The sequence below is a fragment of the Lupinus angustifolius genome, chromosome LG15, assembly GCF_001865875.1.
Source record: "Lupinus angustifolius cultivar Tanjil chromosome LG15, LupAngTanjil_v1.0, whole genome shotgun sequence".
NCBI classification, from domain to species: domain Eukaryota; kingdom Viridiplantae; phylum Streptophyta; class Magnoliopsida; order Fabales; family Fabaceae; genus Lupinus; species Lupinus angustifolius.
The window spans coordinates 19867044-19890916 of NC_032023.1; the positions used below are offsets into that span (position 1 = coordinate 19867044).

Sequence of the window (23873 nt, forward strand, 5' to 3'; positions counted from 1 at the left end):
TGGGGAAATAATTTCAAACCTCCTCTGATATTTACAATTAAATTTCAAACTCTGACATAACTTGTGTTGTATGATCTTACACACTAACTCATGTTAGTGTTTCACTTGGAAAAAAAGTATTTAAAGTTGAGGCCACATAAAGAGAATCTTGCTATAAATTAAAACAAAAATTAAATTTAAGCCTTAGTCAAGCAATTATGAACTTGATGATTCATACTCTTATTTTTTGTTGTCGAATGAATTATATTAAAAAACCTTGAAGGTGATGTCATTGTTCTTGTGGAGAGACAAATATTAAAGTACTACAAAAGAAGGGATATAATAAGAGGAGTCGATGCATTTAATCATATATCTTATTCTTATCTATTACTAATTGATTGATGATAATATATATAAAAGCCCATTGTGGTACGAGAATTATCATAAATTCTCTTATTCCTAAACATGGGTGAGTTGTTCTATGTCAACAGTTCCCCAAAGTCTGGCCATGAAACTGCCATTGATCAGAACCATGATGTTTCTTGGTACGAGGAAGTGATTGATGATGATCTTAAATGGTCTTTTGCTCTTAACAGGTTCGCTATTAAAAACAAATAGTAGAACATACATGTGCTTCTTTATTAGTAGAGAAAATCCTTGTACTTTTGTAATTCAGTACCACCAGATTAATATAATTAAAGAGGTTAAATCGATGAGAAGATAATTAATTTCAACTTCACGTGTTTCATTTAATTACATTAACTCATTTCTATTTTGCATCAATTTGAATATATAGCGTGCTCCATAGAGGGGTTAGCGATTACCAGGATATTGCTCTCATTGATACAAAGCATTTTGGAAAGGTTTGCAAGCTGCTATTTCTAGCTTTTCCTTCTTTTGTAACTCATTTTTTCAGCTATAATAAGTACTATTAAATAAGAAGAAATGATTCATAGTAAAGTTTTTATGTATGTGATAGTAGTTTATTAATGCTACATTATATTAGGCCTTGGTGATTGATGGGAAGATGCAGAGTGCTGAAGTAGATGAATTCATTTATCACGAATGCTTGATTCACCCTCCTCTTTTATGTCACCCCAAGTAAGTTTCTTTATCTTGGTCACTATCATCATAAAATAATTCACACACACCCATCTACTCATAAATTAGTTGCAAGGTCACAGAATATATTAAACTAGTTTTACGCATTTTGGTAAACGCAGTGATTAATTTCATATATGAATGCATGTGTTAATGATTGAGGCAGCCCCAAAACAGTGTTTATAATGGGAGGAGGCGAAGGGTCTAGTGCAAGGGAAGCCCTCAAACACAAGTCATTGGAGAGAGTGGTGATGTGTGACATAGACAAGGTTATTATTCAAAATACACCATCTTTGAAGATAATAATGATTCTCAAAATAAAGTATTAAAATTTGTACTGCTAATTGTTATTGCAGGAGGTGATCGATTTCTGTAGAAAACACTTGACTGTAAATAGGGAAGCCTTTGCACATAAGAAGCTCCACCTTGTCATCAATGATGCCAAGTAACTACCTCAACCTCCCATGTTTTATATTTTTTTGTTTGCAGTATAATGATGTAAGACCGGTGAGATCCCAGGAAAATTAAAAGTTCAAAATTTTGATTTTTGTGTATGACATTTTTTGAGGATAACGTACATTCCAAAATGAATTAGTTTATTTTTTACCTAAAAAGTGAGAGGATTCTCGGTAGCAAAAAAGAGAGATATTTCTTTTTCTTATTTAATGCACAAAATTTATTTTCTATATAAAATATAAGTTAAAGACCTAAATGATGAAATATATGAGCGATAAAAATAAATCAACATAGCTGTCTAAATTACTATTAAAAGTCTCATTATAAGTCCCATTTTTAAAATAAAAGCTTATTGTTATGTTATATGTAAACTACATATAAACTGGGGCATTTTTCATTTAAAAAGAAAATTACTTCCAAAAAAGAATACATGGTGTTCTTTCTTTGAAAATAATATCTTTTCGGCTGATCTCGGGTAACGAAGCTAAAACATGATTATGAATTGTGTAATAATATCAGGGCTGAATTAGAGAAGAGAAATGAGAGGTTTGATATCATTGTTGGAGATTTGGCAGATCCAGTTGAAGGTGGGCCTTGTTATAAACTCTATACACAATCATTCTACAAGAATATCCTGAAGCCCAAGCTCAATGAAGATGGCATTTTTGTGACACAGGTTTGATTATTAACAAAGTACTTTACATTATTTTCATATACTTCCTAAAACACATCAAGTCTTCTTTCATGAAGTAGGTGTAACTAAAAAGTGTACAAGAATGTTTTTTTATGTTCCAAGAAGATGTTATGTACACATTATATTCTATCATGTGTAGGCTGGACCAGCAGGTATATTGACACACAAAGAGGTCTTCACTTCAATATACAACACAATCAAACATGTTTTTAAATGTAAGGTTCTCTAATTCAATACACTTGTTCTCATTATTCAAATGCAGTAGGACATTGTACTATGGTTATTAGAGACATGTTTTTCTTATGTGCACTTGTGCTTGTTTCTTTGAAGATGTAATGGCATACACAACTCATGTACCATCTTTTGCTGACACATGGGGATGGATTATGGTAAGCAAAATGAAACATTTGATTGTGTGTTGCTACTTAATAAGCTTGTTCATGGGAATTTATATGCTTTTTAAAATCAGGCTTCAGACCAGCCACTATTTATTGGTGCTGAGGAAATGGACAAAAGAATTGAAGCAAGAATAAATGGTGAATTATTCTATCTAGATGGTAATTGGTTCCATTCATCTACTACCATGAATAAGACTCTTTCTCTATCGTAAGTACATTTCACTTGTAATTTACTACATTCAAAACACTTTTCATGACTTTTAATAATATCAAGATTCTCACTTTTTAAATATTTGCAACATGGTATCATGGTTGTTTCAGGCTGCTAAGTGAAACTCACGTGTATACAGAAGAAAATGCTAGATTCATTCCTGGACATGGCTTGGCTTATGGTCTCTGAGGTTTCAAAACGCAGATTGGAGATAAATTCTTGTATACTCTTTAAAGTATTGTACCAAGTCTAGATTTTACTTAACAATATGTGAAGGCACAAATTAATTTTTGTCACACTATGCTTTGATGTATACAGTACAATACTGTGAAGAAGTATATAAGAATTGAGAGGGGCTCAAAACATGTACAAGCAATGATGCAAATTAAAATGAATATTAAATAATGGAATTCATATGGGACCAGCCTCTTATGTTGAAGTATGCAAGTAATATTATTCAATGAAAATTAAATTACAGTTTACACCTGTTTCATCAAATTGGTTCTGTATAATTTTAAGTTAGGTTCATTCAATCATTCGAATGTTCTATGGATTCAAGTGATGAACTCATGAAAACTTGTTCTTACCATGAGTTAAGTTTTGAGACATTCCTCTCTATTTTTCAAATAAAGAAGTATAAGGTGAAGAACTAAAAAGATAAAGCATAGGTGGGAGATATAGTAAAATATAGTGTAGCCAGTGGCATATACATGAACCATAAAATGAAAACAATGGAAATGACAGAAAACTAAGGTTAGAAGCCATACTTCTAAGTTCTCTTAACAGGATCGAAATTGGAAACACCAATAACAGCTCCAAATATGGCACCTAGCACAACCCCGCCAGCAAAAATGCTGAGCAAGAAGTTATTGAGAGATGGAGACAGATCAGATCCTGCTGCATGAGCAACCTCAGGTATCACCATTGAAGCTGTTAATGAAGCAGCTGTGAGGGCTGTCACTGCCTTTTCCTTCAAAGATGCTTGAATTCCAACCTTGGTTTTTGACACTGGCTTTGTGAAAAGGATCCTTTTTTGTTGTCTTATGTTTAATGGCTTGAAAAAGGATCCTGAGGATGGTTGACTCAGCTTGTTCTGAGTGGCAGAGGTTAGTGGCAAAACCATTGAAATGGAAGCAGAAGAAGCCATTTTTTGTGTTGCTGTTGTTTTACTTACCTTGCTTGAAAATTCTGATAAAAATGTCTAAGGCTTGGGTAGTGGATGTAGAAATGGATAGAAAAAGATGTGATTTTGAGGTGCTAACTTGAGATTTTTGGATGACATGGCAGATCCTCTACCTTAGTGGGTGGATAAGGTTATCATACGGATTAAAAAAAATCCACAAGAGAGATGGGGTTCATTATTAATTCCTTTCCGGTTACGCAGTTGCTCCTTCCAACAAGTGTTACTTCCAAAAATTGAATTTTTGACTTTTTGATTGTTGTAAGAATTAAATAAGACCTTACACCACTAAATCACAATGTCTTATTGGTAGAGATGGGTTTCATTTGGTTATGGAAATGTGTGTTTTTATTTTTCAAAATCTTAAAAAAGAATTAAGAAGATAAAAGTTATAAACTTTCCTTGCACAGAATCCTCATAGGAAGTATAATGAAAGGTAGGAATTTTTTATATAATATCACTGAATGGATAAAAAATATAAGAATATTTTTTTATGCACAACTCCAAGGCGTACATCACCTCATACCAAAGTGAGATAGAAAAATCAGATTGAAAGATATAATCAGCTATAATTAGATGAAAAATGCATTGTATATGCAAATAAGTGTTAGTAAGATTGATCAAAGCTAGAAAATGGGGCAATTCAAGTGAAAGACTTTTTCAACTTTCATGTTCTCATATACTACAGCCTTTGCAAAAATAAGTGAAAAATCAACTTACACCAGAACTTTAAGTAATGCCAACCTAGTCAAACTATAGCCATAGGCAGGGGATAGAGTTCAACATTTACTCTATATCCACTTGAAGTAATTTCATATCTTATGTAGCAACATGGCTAATATTTCCATGCACTATTTCTAAAGTACTAAACACACCAATCATAAATTATATCAAATAAAAGGATTCAGGGTATATGACTGATCAAAACCATGCATAATAATCATTACTTGAGTACAGTTTTATCTGATTCCATGTGTCTGAGATGAACACCTTGAGGAAGAAGGTTGTATCTGATATTGAGCTCTTCAAATATTTTCTTTACTTCCATCACAAGTTCACTTCTTCGCTTGGTCTTTTGCCCGAAGTCTTGAAAGTTCATTGTGTGGGTAACATACAAACCCATCTTAATCTTGTTGACATTTTCAATCTCCTTTACTACTAAGTTGTGATTAGGATGCCAGTACTGTGGATTGCCATCCATGTACCTAATTCGAAGGGGGGAAATACTACAATCAGTGGATGGAACCATCAAGTCCCGAACTACAAATCAAACTCAAATGCAAGATCATTATTTATGATACAACACACTACTCGTATAAAAGTTTTTTTTATATTGCGGTCCAATAATACAGCGCTGCATGATTAAAAACATTTGAATCCAACAATGTCTACCTCAAAAATAAGACATGGTATGTGTAATTGATTGATAGACAACAAATAATCGGAAATCGGAAACTATAACTTAACGATAATGGTTTTAATGCTGGTGAGTTCAAGTTTCAAGAGAAAAAGAGGAATCTGAATAATCTACTCATTTAATCCATCAATATATGACCAGCTTACTCTGTTATTTTTTCTTTGAGTGCCCCAATCTTCTCCACTGGTGTCAGAAAATCAATCGAGAATTCTACACTATCACCCATATCAGGGCTTCTGTAATAATTGCTGATCGGTTTTGTCGCTAGGACTGAGTTTGGAAAGTAAACCTTTTCGTTATTAAGCTTCAAGAAGACAGTTGTCAATATATTCATTTCTTCAACCAGTAGCTGTCAGAGTTTAAGAAGGCATTACTATTTATTATTGTATCCATATGTAACTGTTGAACAATGAAATAAAAATGACTACTATAACTTACCTCAACACCATCTATCACACATCGATCACCGACATCAAATGGATGCATTACAAACACGAAGATGATAGCTTCAAAAATATTCTTGCATGTGTTTCCAAACATGAAAGCTGAGAGCACTAGCTGCGATGAGAGGAATACAAGTACTTTTGTTGTTGCAATCCCCATTAGTAGAAGCCACACTACTATTGACACCACCACTAGGATCCCCGTTATAAGCTTGTTTAATTGCTTTACAGCAGTTTTGGTGTCACATAAGGCATGTGCTAGTGCTTTACGTTCCTGATATACCTTCAACTGAAGAACACAAACATTCATAGTTCACAAACATCATGGAGCGTAATCTTTCCTAACCAAACATAATTTTAACCCTTCATTACCCGGACAAATTTTAGATGCAAATATATAGAAGACCTTACCACCCATTCTGTTAAAGACTTTCTGTTGATTTGTCCTGTCTCTACTTGTGCCAGTAGGGGCAATACCAGATCCACTTCTTCCTTAATCATGAACCTCCGGAGATCGTAGTCATCAATGTACCTATTCATAATGAGAGAACATTTTAGGAGTAACAAGAGTGGAAATAAAATATAAGACAAACACATTTACAAGCATCAGCGAGTGGTAGTTGCATAGTGCAAATATACTTACTCACAACCAGGGCCAGCAACGTTCCTGAATATGGAATAGGCAGCGGCAGTTGCTTCCATCTCATTCGTTATCTCTTTATCAATTGGGTCAGTTCCTCCATCATAGAAACTTTCATCTAGTGAATTAGAGATTGTGGATAGTCCTGAATTCATCACTGCATCTACCAAAATCTTCATAGTCCAAGCAGAAACTTTCTCCTGTTTCATCTTGTGAAGCTTTGCCATATCTATAACGTCTTTATTTTTACCACCTTTCCCTGCTGTACTCCTGAAACTAAATTGACCAACACTTCGCAATCCCCCGATCTTCTCAGCATCTTCCATGAGTGGAGGCCCAGAGAGAGTCTGCAAAACATACTGGTGGAAGATTGCTTCTTGAATTCGATCAAAAAAAGATTTGACATGGAAATTTGATGCCAAAATCTTTAGTAACAATGTCTTCAACAACCAAAAGAATGCTCCAATGAGAAGGGAGAGAAGAGTCCAAGTTACAGCGTCCAAAACTTTTGTGGCCAATTTAGATCGCCGCACCACATGATTGATTAACAGCACCCACGTGAGAAGAACCAAAGCAAGCCAAATGAAGACCTGGACACTTTTCTTAAGCCCATGAACAAAATACAGCACCTTTTTCCTCAACAGAAAGTTTATTTCGATCAAGAAAACAACAATGCGCATGAACCATCTAGTAGCTAAGTGGCCACAAAAAGTTACCATCAAAAGCACAGTCCATCTCCAAACCCCTAAACCCCAAATAGATGTACTTTTCAGTTTATCAACTGTTAAGCTAGCCACGAGATTCGACACAAGGTACACAAATATAAACCATTCTATTAAAACCTTTGTTTTCACTCTCTTACGTTTTCCTTTACTCAATTCCACTTTCCTGTAAATGATTTCTCCCTCATCCTCCCCCATCAACGGCGTCTTGGGAGTGATGACGGAAGTTATAGAAGCGGTTCTATTAACCAGCCCGGGTTTGTTACCAGGAGATGCATTACTGAAAGAGTTCCTATATGGCGAATTATCAGCTAACTGTTCTTGTAAAGCTGAAATACTATTATCTTCTAACATGTTACCATCAATATGATAAGGTTGTTCACCAAACCTTGATTTGGGTTTCGAATACATTGACCTTGAAAGTGATTTTCTTCTGATAAGGTTACCATTCACATTAGGAACTCTAGGGGGCTTGTTTGGGCTGGGACTGAACCTTATCTCAGGAGAAGCACAATGTAAAGGTGGTGACTTTGCAGTAACCTCATTATCATTGAACATTGTGTGAGGTGAATCATCTCTGCATTGCTTAGTTGTTAAAGATCCAACTCCTTTGGAATCATGGCTTTCTTCACCAGAATTTGGAATGGTCACAACCACTTCTGTTTTGTTCTCAGCCATGTTTATTTGATGCTTGTTAGCAGCATCCATTAAGAACCCTATGCATAATAATGAGTTATGCTATTAAAAATTAAACCTTTCGTTTAGGTAATGATCAAAATCAAAACTTTGAGTAAGAAACATTTTATTCCAGTGTTGGGTGTTAAAAGGGTAGCATGAAAAAGGTGAATAAGTGTGTGGAAATGTAAAAATAGTAAGTAGAAAGTAGTAGTGATGTAAAGAGTGTGGGTGAGAGAGGAAGTGTTGAAAAGTTAGGTAGGTAGTTTGATATTGATTGAAGAGTTAAAAGAGTGAGAATACTTACATGTGTGAGTGAAGTAGAACTACAAGGGTTTGAGGCAGAGAGATCAAAGTGGGAAATGAAAGGGTAAGAAGTGAGAACAAAAATGAAACGAGAAAGTGAGCAGAGATTAGAGAAGAAGCAGAAGGAGGAAGAGGGGACAGTGGTTTAAGAACCAACAAGTACATGTTAAGTGACATTTATATCTCGTGGCATAAGTGGGTATGAAGATTTTATGTTTTCATCATGTCTCAAATATTGTTCCCCACTATAATATTGAATCAATAGAAAAAAATTGTGAAATATAGATGATTTAGTGACAGTATAAAAAACAATTACATTATTAGTGTATACATATTAAATTTTTTTATAATTAATATAGTATATTTTCATGAGAAAAAGATATATGAATGACAGTATATGATTTTTTACAGAGTTATTGAATTATTCATCATTGATATTTAATTATTATTAATTTTTTTTTAAAAAAATTAAATGAAGGATGAATAATAAAATGCATATATATAAATTTTTATGCTCTCCCTACCTAGATTTTAAATTTATAGAAGATAAAATTTCAGATGTCGATGGAAAAAAACATGACAGGTTGGTACTCCCTGCTAAAATCAGTACTAGTACACACATATGTCATTATAAATGAGCTCCACCGAGTTTTAAACATGTTTTTTTAACTACTAGCAGTCATATATATGAGGGGAAATAATTATAGTTATAATCGATACTAGTAATATATGAAAATGCTTCACTATTTGATTAAATTTCAAATTTGTATAGTTTATTTTGGTATATATATTATATACTCTATTGAAATAATGTTGTTTTTGTTGTATGTTTTTTCCTACTAACAAGTAACTTTGTACAAAATGTATAATAAATAATTCTCCTAAAATGAGAATGATTTATTTGTTTATTTGAGGATATGTCATTTATTTATCCTATTATTGTAGCATTTCTTTGGAACAGACAAAATAGTATTCACTAATAAACAAATGAGAATGATTGTTTAACATGGTGGTTCCTTTGCTTTTGGGAAAAAAAATTCGAAGAGGAGAAAACATAGAAGAAAAATTGTTAGAAGAAACTTCAAAGGATATGTGTATATAATGGGAGAGGATCCTTGTTCATATAATGGACACCAAATAATGTGGGTTAATGAATAAGGGTTTTGTTATTTTTAATAACATTTTTTTAATGAATCTAGTAGTTGAGACATTTAATTTGTTTTCACGAGTATGTTCATGTAAGTCTTCCTCTAGTAAGATAAGGGGGTTAGAAAAAATATATTTTAGTATTATTTCTTATGAGACAAACATGAAAAATAGTGAGAGGAAGAAAATGACTTTCTCTTGAATATATCATGTATGCTCCTGTTAATAATAATGGAGGTAAAATAAGATAATGTCGTCAAATTAAGCTCCTAAAAATTTAAAGTTCCATTAAGTAAATTCTTATAAGAACTAATGTGATAATATTTTTAATATGATAAAAAATTGGAAGATCAAATATTTATATATAGGAAGGATTTAATCCTTTGATACTATTTATAATCAATCAAATTTCAATAATATCTAGGCTTTTGGACATATTTCTTTATTTTAGTCTCATTATTAAATATTTTCATATTCACCAACTCACATAAATTTGAACTTGTATAAAATTGTTGTATACAGAACATTTTTTAAGGAGTATTCTAGCTAGTGCCCTAAGCCTTAGAGTTGATGAATTAAGAAAGAAAAAAATTAGAAGAAAATATTGTGTTTAATATTTTGAGAAGTATCTAGAATAAACTTCTTTTTATGATTAACTAGTCCACATTTTATTTCCAAAATAAAGGCATTACCCAACAGAGTGATTACACACATTCACTTAAATCATTCACTTCCACTCACTTTAATAAGTGGATCCCATCCTCAGATTTTTCCAGAAATATTAGAATCTGTTTGAAAATATTTTCTATTCAATTAGGTTGTTAAACTAAAATAATCTGATGTTTTGTAAAAGATGTTTTTAATAAGCTACAAGCTTTTAAATTTTATTTAGATATTGTACCCCAAAAAAGTAAATGTACCAAAAGATTGAACTTACATAAGTTACTTAACATAGCTTATAGACTAATAAATAACACTAGAAGCTTATAACTTTGTACAATATATCATACAGAACACCAAGTGTTTTGAGGAAAGTGAACTGCCACGCATGAAGTTAAAAATTGTCAAACCAATTTTCACTTAAAAGTTATAAAAATTCAACTTAAAATACTAATATTTGTTTAACTTTAAAAATTATCTAGCCCATGAACTTATAAATTAATTAAAAAGATTACTATTTGGTCAAAAAAAATAAAGGGAAATCAAGAACGAACTAGACTATAAAATTCATGATATATAGATATATGCTGCCAGACAGAAAAGAACAAGAGACAAAACGTACCAACCAAGCATTGCCAGCTTGCTGTAGGTGGGAAATAATGGAGTTAGGACTTACAGGAGCAAGTACATCACATACAACATAAAAAATGTGATATTTTTATTCTTTAAATATAATTATAAGATATTTTATCATTCATTATAATTGTAAGAAAAATTATCTCTATTATTAGAGATAATCCTAATTCAAAATGATGATATATAGGAATCCATAGTCCATTCTCATCACCATTCACTAGTGAGCATCGAATTTATAAATAATATAACTAAACTAACATAATATATAATATAACCAGTCCAATAAAAAAAATCACGTACATATAACCAACTAGGACTAACATGATTATTAACAAACTAGTATTTTAACGTCATTGGTAAGCTAAGTTTTTTAAGAATAATATTAGTATTTGATCCCTATTATATATGTGAGAAGCAAGATCCACTTCAGTCATAAATATCTTTAGATTTCAAAAGAGATAGGAACTCATGGCCATCAAATGTCTCAAAGGGGAAATTAATCACCTCCACAAGGTTTTACACTATTATACACCCACTACTCTATATCTTGAAACCCGAAAACAAATCCACTTTAGTATTGGAGAGAAAAGTTCTTTTAGTTATAAAGGTAAAAATATTATTTCACTCTGAATAAAAAGCTTAAAATAAGGGTGATTACATTTTATTTTTCTTTGCTTTTTCATGTCACTTTCCTCTCATATATTGGAGAGGTTTGACTCCTTGAAACCCAACAAAGATAACCCTTGTTTTGTTGAATATGATGTTCGGTATGGAATTGCTCAATAAAAAAAACAAGGTGTACATTTCCTTCTTGCAAGATTTTTTATTTTTCAATATAGTCATTGAGGAGAATAAATGGTGACAGCATTAACATGATGACCATGATTAGGATTCCTAAAAGTTTCTCTAGACAGCATTAGCATCCTCCTTTGTAATTGCTTAGAGTACTAGAAGAGATGAAATGCATAAGCAAATCATTGCGCGTGAATTCTAAAGCAAAATGTTGCTGCTATAAAATAGCCCTGCTCTCAATTATTTGTAACACTATGATTTCTCAATAATTGTATTATATGTGAAATTTTCAAGGTAGATAGAAAAGAATATTGATATAAAAATCACAATAGTTAGATAAAAATATCAGACACATTATATTAGTTTTAAAGAATGGCCAACTGTCATAGGTATACATGGAAAATCAACCATGCATGATGGAGTTAAAGCACTGGTATCAAATGTACATTTGTCTAATAAGAAAGAAAAAAAACATAACAATAAGTGTAAATGCGTAATACAGAAATCATTGAGGGAACATAATATAAGAGTATGGACTGCATGCCCATAACCGGGGAAGAAACATAACATATCAGTATTTTTAGTATGAACCACACATCCATCATCAAGAAACATATCACAAACAATAACTAATCATAATACAATTTACATAGTAACCAAACAAACTAATAGGGGCCACAGTATCCGTATACTCTAATCATTGACCAAGATAACACAATCAACAACCAATCTTAACACCCCAGTAACATTTGTTGTCAAAGTTGAAAGTTTTTTCTACCAGTAAAAACACAACAAGGTTCAATCCAACACAAGGTACTCCACTAGGTACAGGGTGCAAACATAGTATAAAGATGAAATGGAATCAATTCATTGATCATCATTTTCATTTTCAAATACTACTAACTAGTATTTATATAATATCCTCAAAAATATCTTATCTATACAGTTATCACTTACTTTATTTACAATTGAGAATCAGAAATTATTATTGTTCATCACTTCGTTTAAAATTATAATGATAAAATTTAAATCATCTTTGGTTTACTTTCCATTATAATTGGAAAAATAATTTTTTGAGATTTAAATAATAATAACTTTAAATAAATATTTTTGATTGAAAATACTTATACTTAGGAAGCGTTAAAACTATATTTTAAGACTTCATAAATACTTTTTTTGAAGCTTATTAAGCATGTTAGTCATTTCGAAAACTTTGTTGTCATTTTTGTCTAAAAAACTTAATTTGATTTTTAAATACTTTAAATATTAACTATACTCTATTGTAACTTACTTTGTTTACTATTTTAATAAAATGTTATTATTAAGTATTTTGGTATAAAATTATAGAGATAATGATTCAAAATATTTTCTGTTTATTTCTTTTTTCATTTGAAAATTTAGTTTTCGAGAATAAAAATATTAATAATTTTAAATAAAAAATTAATTGTTATATTTTATAACTAAAATATTAAATAATTTCCTTTTTAATGTTTAAACAAAATATAATGTAATGTTTTTAATATTAGATATAGCTTTAAGTATCTTACATTTTTTTATACTTAAATCTCTATTGTTGTTGGAGAGATCATTTATCACAGACAAAAAATAAATAATCACCTGTCATGGGTGTCATAACATTTCACTTAATTGTACCCAAAAACTAATTCAGAATGGGAACTGCTCAGATTCTTATACGGATCATCCATTTAAGCAACGTAGGACTTAAATATTTCAACAGTCTATTTGAAATGTTGAATTTTGCTAAACTATTCTAACAGCGGCACTAGTTGTCAAAATTTAGCCACATGTCATTATGCTACCACTTGTACTCGGTAAGAATATTCGTCAATTATTTTGATTCATTAGGGTAAAGTTTTGTTAGGTTCACAAATATTCTACTAACAAAGTTTAATTCATTATCACCCAATATATATATATATACTATTATTGTATTATCTATTATTTATTTTCAATTATGATTAACTCTTAGATAAAATTTTATGTTGTAAGTAATAGATATTTCACTCTTGTAGTATTGCCTCTTCACACATGTAATCATCATTAAATGTTCACTCCGATCATAAAGGGATTTATCATAAAGCATAATATTTTTAAATTTCAAAAGAAGAAAAGCCTTTGAAAATTGAAATTATTCTTGAATGCATGGAGATGGTAGCGCAAAATGCAAGTTAACTGGGCCAATACTAATACAAGAGATGAAGAAAGAAGAAGCTTTAATATTCACTTTATTCCTATGGGCGTAGATCTCTACCTTTTTTTCTTTACCATCACATTCTCTCATCTTACTTGTGAGTTGTGATTACGATTTCGAATATTTCGTTTTCTATCTTTATTTTTTTTTTGCCCCTTTTGATCATTTCTTTTTCTCTTTCTTCATCTAACTACTCTATCTGAACGTTTGATCATGATCTAAAGAATTTACACATCCCCAACGTAACCTTCTTTTTTTAGAAAATCAAGTACCCATACACTTTCATAAATAACCCAGTTACTGTTCTCTCGTTATTCAAAACATTCTGTGACAAGAACATGCACACATACCTAGATAAGCATCGATACAAAGAAAAAAAGTTAATGTACATTGATGATAGGCATTGTTCAAGTTGCCACGTGATTAAGCACCAATAGCATCCCCATGTAAATTTGAGTCTATTAACGTAAACCGCTAACGTTTGGTTTTATACCAACTTCTCCAAAATATAACAAAAACATTACATCTCAATTTTCAATTTTAACATTTTGTTTTTGGTCGATTATAAGTGCCCATAACGTTGGACTCTAACAGATCTTAATCGAGTAAAAAATATTGGCTTAAAGGGAAAAACACTACTCTCTCAATACTTATCTTTTCTATGTAGAATCCAACTAAAACATTGCTTAATTGCCATTGGGACAAACAAACATTGGTTAATATTTTTCAACTTTAGGTTCTCTTTATGAATTGATTTTTAAAGTGGAGAAAGAGTAATGGATGAATTAGAGGCATATTTCATAGCCCATATAGGCATATACGGGAAAAATATTGGGAAGATAAAAAGTAATTAGAGATAGACAAAATCCAAGAAATAAAAATGTATTAATCAACACGAGATCTTTATAGAAGATGACAAATTTTGCATATATAAATCCACAATCATTGCACGCAAATCAATTTATATACACTTGGTATGAGAACAAAACCATTAATTATAATTAGTGCTTAAGAAAAAACACTACAGTAAAAAAATAACAAAACGATAGTTATGTAACGTGTGTAGTAGCTTAGAACTACATTATTCGGCCATTAACAATGGCACGATTAGTACTAAGATGAGTTGTTTCATACACTGGAAGCTCCTCAAAATACCTATCATCATTTCCAAACACTGTTAGATGATCAAGCTCGAAAAGATCCGAACTTGAATCACTTGCTGCATCATCGTCAATTCCCGTTGGATGGAAATTACTCTTGTTCTGTTGGAATTGTAACTCTTTTTCTTCATACAAGCTTTTATGGCCACAGGGTCTACTATCTTCATCAACAATCACACTTACAGGGTAAAACCGCACTGTTCTTTTAACACCATTGTTTCGCAACTTTTCTCTTGAGGAAGGTGAAGTCTTGCTTAAACAAGATCTTGAGAATGATGATGCTGAAGAACATGTAGAACCCGCTTGTGTTTTTCTCTCAGCGTTTGTGTCTTCAACAGAGGAAGTACTCTTTGGTTTCTTTGTGTTGTTCCCTGTTGCGAACAATTTGTTCAGAAAATTTGTGAGTTTTCCACCTGGAGATATTGGTTGCTTCACTTTCTTCAGATTATTGTAAATCTTCATGGCTCGAGATTTGGATTTGATTAAACCCTCTTCACTGCTTTCAATGTTGGAATAACTATCGAATATTTGCGCATTCTTCTTCTGTTCAAGAAACATATTACTATGTTTTCTCTCTGTAATTTTCTTCTCTGTTTTTTCAGACACGTTAGTTCTCACTGGCTTAGGCTTCGGATATGGTACAAAACACGAAGCCTTTGATCTCATACCGTACAATGATTCTGTGTCGGAAGACGATAATGTTCCAGAGCTAGAGTCAGAAGAATTTGAAACGGAGCTGAAGAACATAACATCACGTTCATGATCATGAACGCGATGGTGATGCATTTGCGAAATATTATGTTGTCTCCCTTGAATATCAACCTTATCACTCGCTCTGATGAATTTAACATTGCTTCTACTCTGTTTCCTCACTGTTGTTGTTTCTCTATAGAACTTCATGTCGCTGCTCTTTCTCTCTCCTTCGTCGATGGAACGGTAAATTTTGTCGAGAAGGGTGGAAGAGAAAGAAGGATTTTTTTCATCGAAGTTTATAAACCTATTGTTATCGAAACTGTGCATGATGATGTAAGTGGAGAAGCACGAGTGAAAAATGAAATGATGAAGTTAGTGGGGTAGTGCTTTTTAGTGTGAGGAAGATTTAAAAGCTGCCATATAAGAAGATGTATAAAATGATAATGTGTGAGAAGAACACGGTTAATCGATGAATATGATTTTGTTAGATTTGGTTGTTGGAAATGGAAGAAGAAAACGTGAAGAGAGTAATTGATGGTTAGAAAAAAGAGAGTAATGAGAAAAAGAGAGTGGCACGCTTTGGAGATAGAAGAGATTAAGGGAAGGGTGATTGAGAATTTATAAAGGTATTGTTGTTATCACGCGCATGCATCACCATTTTCTTTTTTTGGTTTTGATGAGCGTTCAATTCGAATTGTAGCCGTTGATGAAGATTGGTTTGGTCAAGTATTCGATGGCAGCATTCATTAGTACGAGCTCATAGCCTCAAAGCTAGTTCACGCATTAAAAAAATATGTGCTAGGCATTTGAATTTAGATTATTACTCCTCTCCTATTTTTTATAACCTTTTTAGAATTTTTTTATTTCTTTTTATGTGTAATAAATGAATTCATAATCAAAATATTTTTATTTTTCCAAAAAAACTTGAGTGAAAATAAAAAAATATATTTATATATTAATGAATAATAGAATTGGTAAATTATATAACTTAATATAATAATATTTTTCCAAGTTTCCCTTATATATAATCAGACACAACACAAGGACTGATGTTAAAAATCCCTCATTTGAATTTGAACATATGAACCAGTTATTTAGATTCTATGGTTCCGTGTACTGGAATATTAACATCCTCTGTGTCAGGGGCTGATGATTTTAATTCTAATTTCTAAGTTTGGTAATGAATGTTTTTAAATACAAAGGCAATTAATGAATATACTACTCCAATTGAGCTGTCATGACTGATAATTGATTTTGTTGCTTATACGTGGTAGGTAAATTGAAAACAAAATCGGCTACGATTATACGTTCCAAATTCCAATTGAGCTGTCTTGAAGATAATTGATTTTTTTGTTAGGTAACACTATAATGTATTCAATATTTATTTGCATAAAATATAAAATATTAATAAAATCAAACATTATCTTTCTCTTGGTAAGATTCATTGCTGCTCCCATTGAATTGTTCAATTTTTTGGCATATTAATATTGTGGACTATAGCCTGGAAGGGATGAATATGCACGAAGTTTGAGTTCCTAGCTATATGGTTGGTATATAATATGCTTGGTATGTTTAAATGTTTAATAATATCAGTTGTTTTTAAAAAATTGAGAAGACACTATTTTGCTGTACATGATCATTATCTATTGTTTTGTTTGTTACATAAAATAATAATTAATATCTTAAACATTTTAATATAAATTAATTTAAAGATTATGTTATTTGACACATGTTGAGGATTAGAAATAGCATTTGTTCAGGATTAATACATTTAATTTTATATTCCCATATTAGTATCTAATATGTAAATTTCACTAAAAAAATATTTATGGGATTGATGATCGTCTATGATCATGCACAACTCGTATGCATTCCCTCAAACTAAATTTTGATTTAGTAGATATATAAGCTTAAAGAACTATAATAGATATATTACTAATTAGTGGAATTTTGGTTTTTAGTTTTTACAATTTTCTAAATCAGTCATTCAACCGCGATTGAAAACCCGTATTAAAATTTAAAGGTCTTAAGTTCAGTAATTTGTACTAATTTGTCGTTTGTTTTTGGCATTATTTGAACACTTACATATTGTTACTGAATAGAATTTGAAAGTGGTTAAAACCCGCGTTCCTAAACAAAATGGAAATGACAGTTTTTAATGATGTGGATCAGACAAAGAAAGGCTTTAATCATGGGGTCTTTTAAGATTAGTAAATTTATAGAGGGAGCCTCTAAATTTGGTCATTTAACTCTTATGAACATCACATGTTTATAATGGTGTCTCATTCTCCGTCTTAAACCAATTATATATTAACACGTGGAAACAATATTTTTTTTAAAAACAACAAGTAATAAAATGAAACACTCTAATTAGTTTAAGACATAGAGTAAGACATCGTTTGAGACAATGATTTCCATCCCATTTAACCCAGGAGCCTGGTGACTCTTTGCACCAATTATGGGGCGCTGAGTTTGGTAACTTTGTAACCATTTGAATCATCAATACGTTTTTTAAAGTGATTTTTTTCAATACATTAATTTGTATTGCAACTGCGAGCAAAATGTTTACCCAATACTGAAGGCGTTTAAGTCAGTCTAACATATGATGTTAGATTCGACTATCAAAATACATATATAGATTAAGAGGAATTATCCATTATATATTTCATAGTACTTCAATAGATTAGTCTTTTAGATATTGAATTATAGGTTATTTGAGGTACAAAAAATAGGCACCAAAGTTGCTGCATGAGAAAATATAAAGGGCAATCACGAGAAAATATTCCTTCCACCGAAAGCAAAGTATGATTTATTTATAATGGATTGACAATGTGATGTATTTTTTATAATGTTTAGAGGAAATTAAAGCATGTGAGATTTTCTTACATATTTCCTACAGATTAAGTTCATTTGTAATTTTTTTTATTTGCTAAAGATGGAGGTTGAGATATGGTATGTTACGTTTTGTTTTACATGAAAATTTAGATTAGTGTAGGCATGCATGATATAAGTGTAAGCAAAAGGTTTAACTAGTTATGTCAACCTTATTGGCATGATATAAATTGCCTTCACCATTTCCAATTTTAATTTTCTAAAAATCTCAAAACGTAATAGGTTAAATAAATAGATTATCAACAAAATTCGGAGAATAAAATGAAAAAAATCATGCAGTGCTTACATCTCTAAATGGAACATAAGAATATAGTTGTGCTTTAAAAAAGAAAATAATTAAAAATAGATTTGTCAAACAGTGTGAGCCAGGTTGAGCTATCAAGTTGGAGTCAAGTTATGTTAAACAAATTTGGTTCTTATACCATATCTATATACGGGCAGCTATAAAGATTTATAGTGTATTAATGTATTATTTGTATTACTTTTATCTAATAAATTAATAATGTATAAATAGTTATTATATCATCTATCATTTATTTGTATTATTTATATTTAAAACTCAATAATAACTAAAAATAAATGATAAATAATGTTATGATCATCTAAGAAATTTTTTACACTATCAGTGTATACATGTTTTCTCTTCAATTTAATAATTGTATATATGTCTCTAAAAAATTTGTTGGAAAGACAAAACTCACATTCATACTCTCTTCATAGGAGAGTTTAATACTTAAATTACTTTTCAATAAAATATTTTAAAATTAACAAATCTCATTTTTCTTCTTGTTTCAATACTGAACTCGTCTTAATAAATATTAACTTTTGGAGTTGAGATTCTAATGAAATATGAGGAAAATAAAGATTGGTTAGTTTTTAAAATCAAGCTGGTTAAATGTTTATTTGTGACTTATGTTTAGCATTTAACACTGCCATATGGTGTTGGGAAAGATATAGAACAAAGATCATCTGTCCTACAAATATTATATCATCATATCTCTAGCCAAATAAATTTCATAAAATATTATAAAAATGCTAGGTTTTGTTTTTATGTATTTTCTTTTTATTTAAGTTACACTTTCTGATTGGTGGTATAAGAAATAGTGACAAGAATGGAAACAACTAATCTATGTTCCAAGATCTGGATGTAGATTAGAGATTTGGTGCAAACCATTACAATCTCTTGGGCAAAGATATCACTGGCTATTACCTGCAGATTAATTTGATAACGCACGAGACTCAAATAATTTAGATTGGGAAGCAAAACACCATGATTAACTATACTGAAACGGATATATCATAGTTACACTAAGATCGAAGAACCCCAGCATTGGCATATAAAACCATGAGCTATATGAGCACAAATGATTTGCCTCAATTGTAATTGTTCCATGTATAGGTGCCTCAAGACATAAACTATGAGCCACCCCCTTGTGCACCCTATCTTGGATACGCACAGAAAAAGTTATTTGACACTAAACTTTCTGAATTGCTCTCTCAATTCGGATTCAAAGAACGTCGTGACCAATTTAAATAAGGCTGCCTTCCAACAATAACAAGACAATCATCTTAAGTACTTGAAACATCAGATCGATGGTAATTGCATTTTCAGGAAATTTAATAACCGGTAGGGACAGTGATCAAAGAACAAGATCTTTTATTATTCATGTATTTTTAATAATAAAAATGTCATTTTATTATATATAAAATAATAAAAATGTCTTATCAAATTATATTTTGAGTGGAGGATTCATCCATGATATGAAGTCTTTCTTCTTCTTTATATCGGATGAAAATGGAACTTCTCATCAGAACTGAATTGATAAGGATTAGATGTCTATTCTCTCCGTATGTTATTTATATCTATATATTGGATATGACTATTTGAGTAGAAAAAGTACTTTATCAGAATAAGATTGTCTGAATGTTGGAGAATTTTAGGTCAAACGAATCAAGAAAATGTACTTGTAACTTTATTTTTCTACTCTAATCAATTCTCATCACTGTTGTCGACCTATATCAGATCCAGAATAATTAGTATTTTAATTTTATGAAATGATATTGTGTTGTACTTTTTTTAACATTTAATGAATGCTTAATATCTATATATCGTGCTAATTTAATTTTCATTTAAATTATATTTTTTAGTATAAGTTATAGGTGTAAAATGTATAATTTTCATAAAAGAATTAATTCTTTTAATATTCTTTTTAAAATCTATAATACGAGCATTAATCCGTTTTTATAATAAATGAAAACAGCACTCATTTTTAGGGTGTGTATTGCTGTTACCTTTGGCCTATATTACAAAACTAATTTTATTTTAATACATAGAATTTACTAAAGTGGAATTGCTCTGACACATGAAAAATTATGGAAATCTCAAGTTAGTTTATATGGATTGCGTACTTTATGAAATTAGTTTCCATTACATTTATAGTATACAATAATCTTCCAATTATGATATCGTGCATTTGGATGGGAAAATTTCAATATTTTCATACTATATAAGCACATAAATAATCCCGTTGTTTTATATATATTTTCTAACATTTCGTGTACAGAAATTTAACAATTTATTTAAACATTCTGTTTTCAAACTATCCAACACACTTCACCCGAAGCGTTTGAATTATCTTAACGGTCATTAACTGCCATAACGCCTTTAACCCTTATAAATAATCACCATTCATACAACAAACCTTTTCAAAGTTTGGTTGTCTTAATCTCTTACGGTTCTTTCTTAAATTCCCACACCACAATCCCTTTTCACATTAGCGGCGCTTTGTGTTTGGCGCCGCTAATTCCATCAACTTCATCAAAACAAAAATGGGTGATCCCCAATTTGTTGTTCCATATCATGAACCATATGATATTTCACTCCACCCAAACCTTTTCAATCTCATCAATAACAACACTAATTTACTCAATACATTGCCACAACAAAAAATCCATAATGGACTACTTGAAGATGTTATTAACAACACTACACTCCTATCTCCACCATCCCAACAAATTCATCATCATCCAATTGGAAATAATGGACTTCAAGATGTTAACCATAATTCTATACTTGCTCCAATGTCCCAACCAATTTACTATGGACTTGGAAATAATGCAGTCCAAGAATTCAATCATAATAATAATCATGTTCAATCGTTTATGGACCCATTGATTCAAGATCACTCCATGCACAACATGAGTAATAATTATTTCCTCAATGGAGGAGGAATTGGTGGAGGGTCCGGAGGAAGCAATATATTTGAAGCGGGTCCATCACAAGTGCATGCAGAGAGTTCAACTCAACCCTTACCAAACTGGAATGATAATTTATTAGGGTCACAGAATTTCAACAACAATAACAACAACGTTGACGTCATGCCACTTTCCTATTGGCCTGAGCCACCAACCCGTTTTAGTTGTACGTGTTGTCAAGTTCTGAGAGAGATCCTTCACACCAATGGTAATTTTAAAACCATTGAGCAATCAATAATGTATCTTGCACGTCAATGCATGACACCTTATTGAGGTTTATAGCGTAATGTACATGCATTTTTGTTCTATAAATCTCAAAGTTGTCTTGAAGTTTTTCACGCACAGACATACAGATATACTACTTGCCATATATGATTAATGGATTTTATCATTATTTCGGGCTTCTCTTTATCTTTGTCATTTTCTGTATACAAATCTATTAATTTGCATGTGTGTTTTGGGTGATTGGTAGGTAATAACTTCAATAAACTTGAGATTCATGGAAGGCTTGGAATGATATGTCATGCAATTTATCATCAGAATATAAGTGCCTGGAATAACAATTGGGGTTCTTCATCTAACCCTCAAATTCAAATGATTGAGTACGTTCAATGAACTTCCTATTTTATGTGGTATTGCTTTTAATTTCCCTTAACACCATGCTATTTAACGACCAACTACAAAAAAGTTTTATTATTCATTCTTTTAGTTGAATTCTAACTCTCATGCACTGTCTAATAGCAAAATCCTTTTTTGCGTATTCTTTAATGATTACTACCCTGACTCTTACCTTCTTTGATCAGTTTTAGCACGAAAAACATTCAAGAAATCAAGAATTTCCTAGTGCAATATTGTCTGGGTCAAAGTTCTTCAGGCTATGCTATGGTGCAAGATCCATTCTATGCTTATTATGAGGCCCTCTGCACTGGATTCGATTGGGCTGATGACTTAGATGACTACATCGATTTGAATCCAAATACCTCAGGTATGGTTCATGATTGGTTTATAAAAATTATTGAACATTTTTATGTTTTGTTAGTGTAATATTTTCAATCTTGTTATATATGTTTGTAGGAGGACAATCCGATGAAATGGAACAAGAGGTTGAGAACGGAAGGGTTTCTAGACTTAACCTTGCAGAGAAGGTTATTCTTTTTCTTAACTTGCCTAGTTACTTCTACCACCTTATGATATATACATCAAAATAGGAACATTAAATGATGTCTCTTTGGGTTAAAGATTAAATAGTTATATAGTATGATAAACTATTTAATAGCTGATATTTGATTTAATAGAACTCAACCAAGAAGTGTTACATTACATGTAAATTGCTCTATATTATGTCAATATTGTTGACTAGTTGTACTATTGCATGGGACAGAGAGAGAGAATATCAAAGATGAATTTGAGTGATTTAAGTGATTACTTTCATATGCCTATTGGGGAAGCAGCGAGAAGATTGGACCTTTGTGTTACTGCAGTGAAGAAAGTTTGTCGCAGGGGAGATCTAGAAAGATGGCCTCACAGAAAGGTTTATAAAATGATTACATTCTTTGCTATTCTGAATATTACTATATATATGATTGTGCCTTTGCTGAGCATGTTTTATATATGTTCATGTGCACAGATCAAAAGTGTTGTGAAGCAGATAAGAGTACTCAGAAGATCTTTAAATTCAGCAGATGCAATGACAAGGGCAAGAACTGAGGCAGATATTATCAGACTTGAAGAACTAATGAAGCAGCATTGTGGTGGAATTGCCCCAACTGCAATAAATTACAACCCATGAAGATCATCCTACACTTTGTTTTTGTTGCTATGCACAGAGGATAGCACAACCTTATTCTTTTAGCAGTTTACCTTTATATTTTGTAAAATGTTTTGTTTTTATAATTAGTTTACCTTCATCTTGTTATTCTTGTATATGAGTGTGATTAATTGTAAATGTTGCTCGGCGGTGAAAAATATATATTTGTAATTAGTTTCTTTTTTTTTGAGAGACTTTGTAAAATAGTATATTTGAGTTAGACTGGTATTGTAAATCTTTTGTAGCATTAGCCATATCTTGATTAATAATATTTACTTCATTTTTATGTTGTTGGTCTATTGCAGCTATAACTGAGTAGTGTTGGAATCATACTTTGACATCTTGGAATGATGGACCACAATTACTTCATTTTATGTTGTTGGTGAAGAGAATCAAAA

General features: G+C 31.2%; 5 protein-coding genes across 6 annotated transcripts; 2 read left to right on the top strand and 3 right to left on the bottom strand.

Annotated features, from left to right (window-relative positions):
• LOC109327765 (thermospermine synthase ACAULIS5-like) lies at positions 445–3582 on the top strand. The gene is made up of 11 exons (XM_019560915.1): positions 445–575; positions 776–842; positions 986–1080; positions 1247–1349; positions 1437–1525; positions 2056–2212; positions 2370–2445; positions 2561–2619; positions 2700–2836; positions 2950–3166; positions 3481–3582. The coding sequence occupies exons 1-10, from the start codon at positions 445–447 to the stop codon at positions 3026–3028; spliced, it is 993 nt and encodes a 330-aa protein (XP_019416460.1). The 3' UTR covers positions 3029–3166; positions 3481–3582.
• On the bottom strand, positions 3490–4053 carry LOC109328776. The gene has a single exon (XM_019562394.1). It carries the CDS (start codon positions 3984–3986, stop codon positions 3609–3611), a length of 378 nt encoding a protein of 125 aa, XP_019417939.1. The 5' UTR covers positions 3987–4053; the 3' UTR covers positions 3490–3608.
• LOC109328219 (mechanosensitive ion channel protein 10-like) lies at positions 4731–8336 on the bottom strand. Of its 2 annotated transcripts, XM_019561577.1 has the most exons (6): positions 8224–8336; positions 6523–7957; positions 6291–6411; positions 5875–6168; positions 5583–5785; positions 4731–5224 (listed from the first exon to the last, which is right to left on the bottom strand). In XM_019561577.1, the coding sequence occupies exons 2-6, from the start codon at positions 7947–7949 to the stop codon at positions 4963–4965; spliced, it is 2307 nt and encodes a 768-aa protein (XP_019417122.1). In that variant the 5' UTR covers positions 7950–7957; positions 8224–8336; the 3' UTR covers positions 4731–4962. The 2 variants fall into 2 exon arrangements, with proteins under 2 accessions (XP_019417122.1, XP_019417124.1); XM_019561579.1 differs by lacking the exon at positions 8224–8336 and having other exon boundaries at positions 6523–8033.
• LOC109328222 lies at positions 4867–23732 on the top strand. Its single transcript, XM_019561582.1, has 7 exons — positions 4867–4963; positions 21598–21876; positions 22141–22270; positions 22472–22653; positions 22743–22813; positions 23050–23199; positions 23296–23732. The coding sequence occupies exons 2-7, from the start codon at positions 21603–21605 to the stop codon at positions 23455–23457; spliced, it is 969 nt and encodes a 322-aa protein (XP_019417127.1). The 5' UTR covers positions 4867–4963; positions 21598–21602; the 3' UTR covers positions 23458–23732.
• On the bottom strand, positions 14582–16336 carry LOC109328220 (protein BIG GRAIN 1-like B). Its single transcript, XM_019561580.1, has one exon. The coding sequence runs from the start codon at positions 15846–15848 to the stop codon at positions 14745–14747; it is 1104 nt and encodes a 367-aa protein (XP_019417125.1). The 5' UTR covers positions 15849–16336; the 3' UTR covers positions 14582–14744.

What these genes read in the sequence shown, in the direction of transcription:
- LOC109328222 (XM_019561582.1), top strand. Translation starts at nt 21,603, where the DNA reads ATGCACAACATGAGTAATAATTATTTCCTCAATGGAGGAGGAATTGGT. An exon ending in GACTTAACCTTGCAGAGAAG is followed by an intron (nt 22,814 to 23,049) that starts GTTATTCTTTTT and finishes TGCATGGGACAG; the next exon opens with AGAGAGAGAATATCAAAGAT. An exon ending in AAAGATGGCCTCACAGAAAG is followed by an intron (nt 23,200 to 23,295) that starts GTTTATAAAATG and finishes TCATGTGCACAG; the next exon opens with ATCAAAAGTGTTGTGAAGCA.
- LOC109328776 (XM_019562394.1), bottom strand. Translation starts at nt 3,986, where the DNA reads ATGGCTTCTTCTGCTTCCATTTCAATGGTTTTGCCACTAACCTCTGCC.
- LOC109327765 (XM_019560915.1), top strand. Translation starts at nt 445, where the DNA reads ATGGGTGAGTTGTTCTATGTCAACAGTTCCCCAAAGTCTGGCCATGAA. An exon ending in CCTCTTTTATGTCACCCCAA is followed by an intron (nt 1,081 to 1,246) that starts GTAAGTTTCTTT and finishes TGATTGAGGCAG; the next exon opens with CCCCAAAACAGTGTTTATAA. An exon ending in CTTGTCATCAATGATGCCAA is followed by an intron (nt 1,526 to 2,055) that starts GTAACTACCTCA and finishes TAATAATATCAG; the next exon opens with GGCTGAATTAGAGAAGAGAA.
- LOC109328220 (XM_019561580.1), bottom strand. Translation starts at nt 15,848, where the DNA reads ATGCACAGTTTCGATAACAATAGGTTTATAAACTTCGATGAAAAAAAT.
- LOC109328219 (XM_019561577.1), bottom strand. Translation starts at nt 7,949, where the DNA reads ATGGATGCTGCTAACAAGCATCAAATAAACATGGCTGAGAACAAAACA. An exon ending in GTTGCTGGCCCTGGTTGTGA is followed by an intron (nt 6,412 to 6,522) that starts GTAAGTATATTT and finishes CATTATGAATAG; the next exon opens with GTACATTGATGACTACGATC. An exon ending in GTGTGATAGATGGTGTTGAG is followed by an intron (nt 5,786 to 5,874) that starts GTAAGTTATAGT and finishes AAACTCTGACAG; the next exon opens with CTACTGGTTGAAGAAATGAA.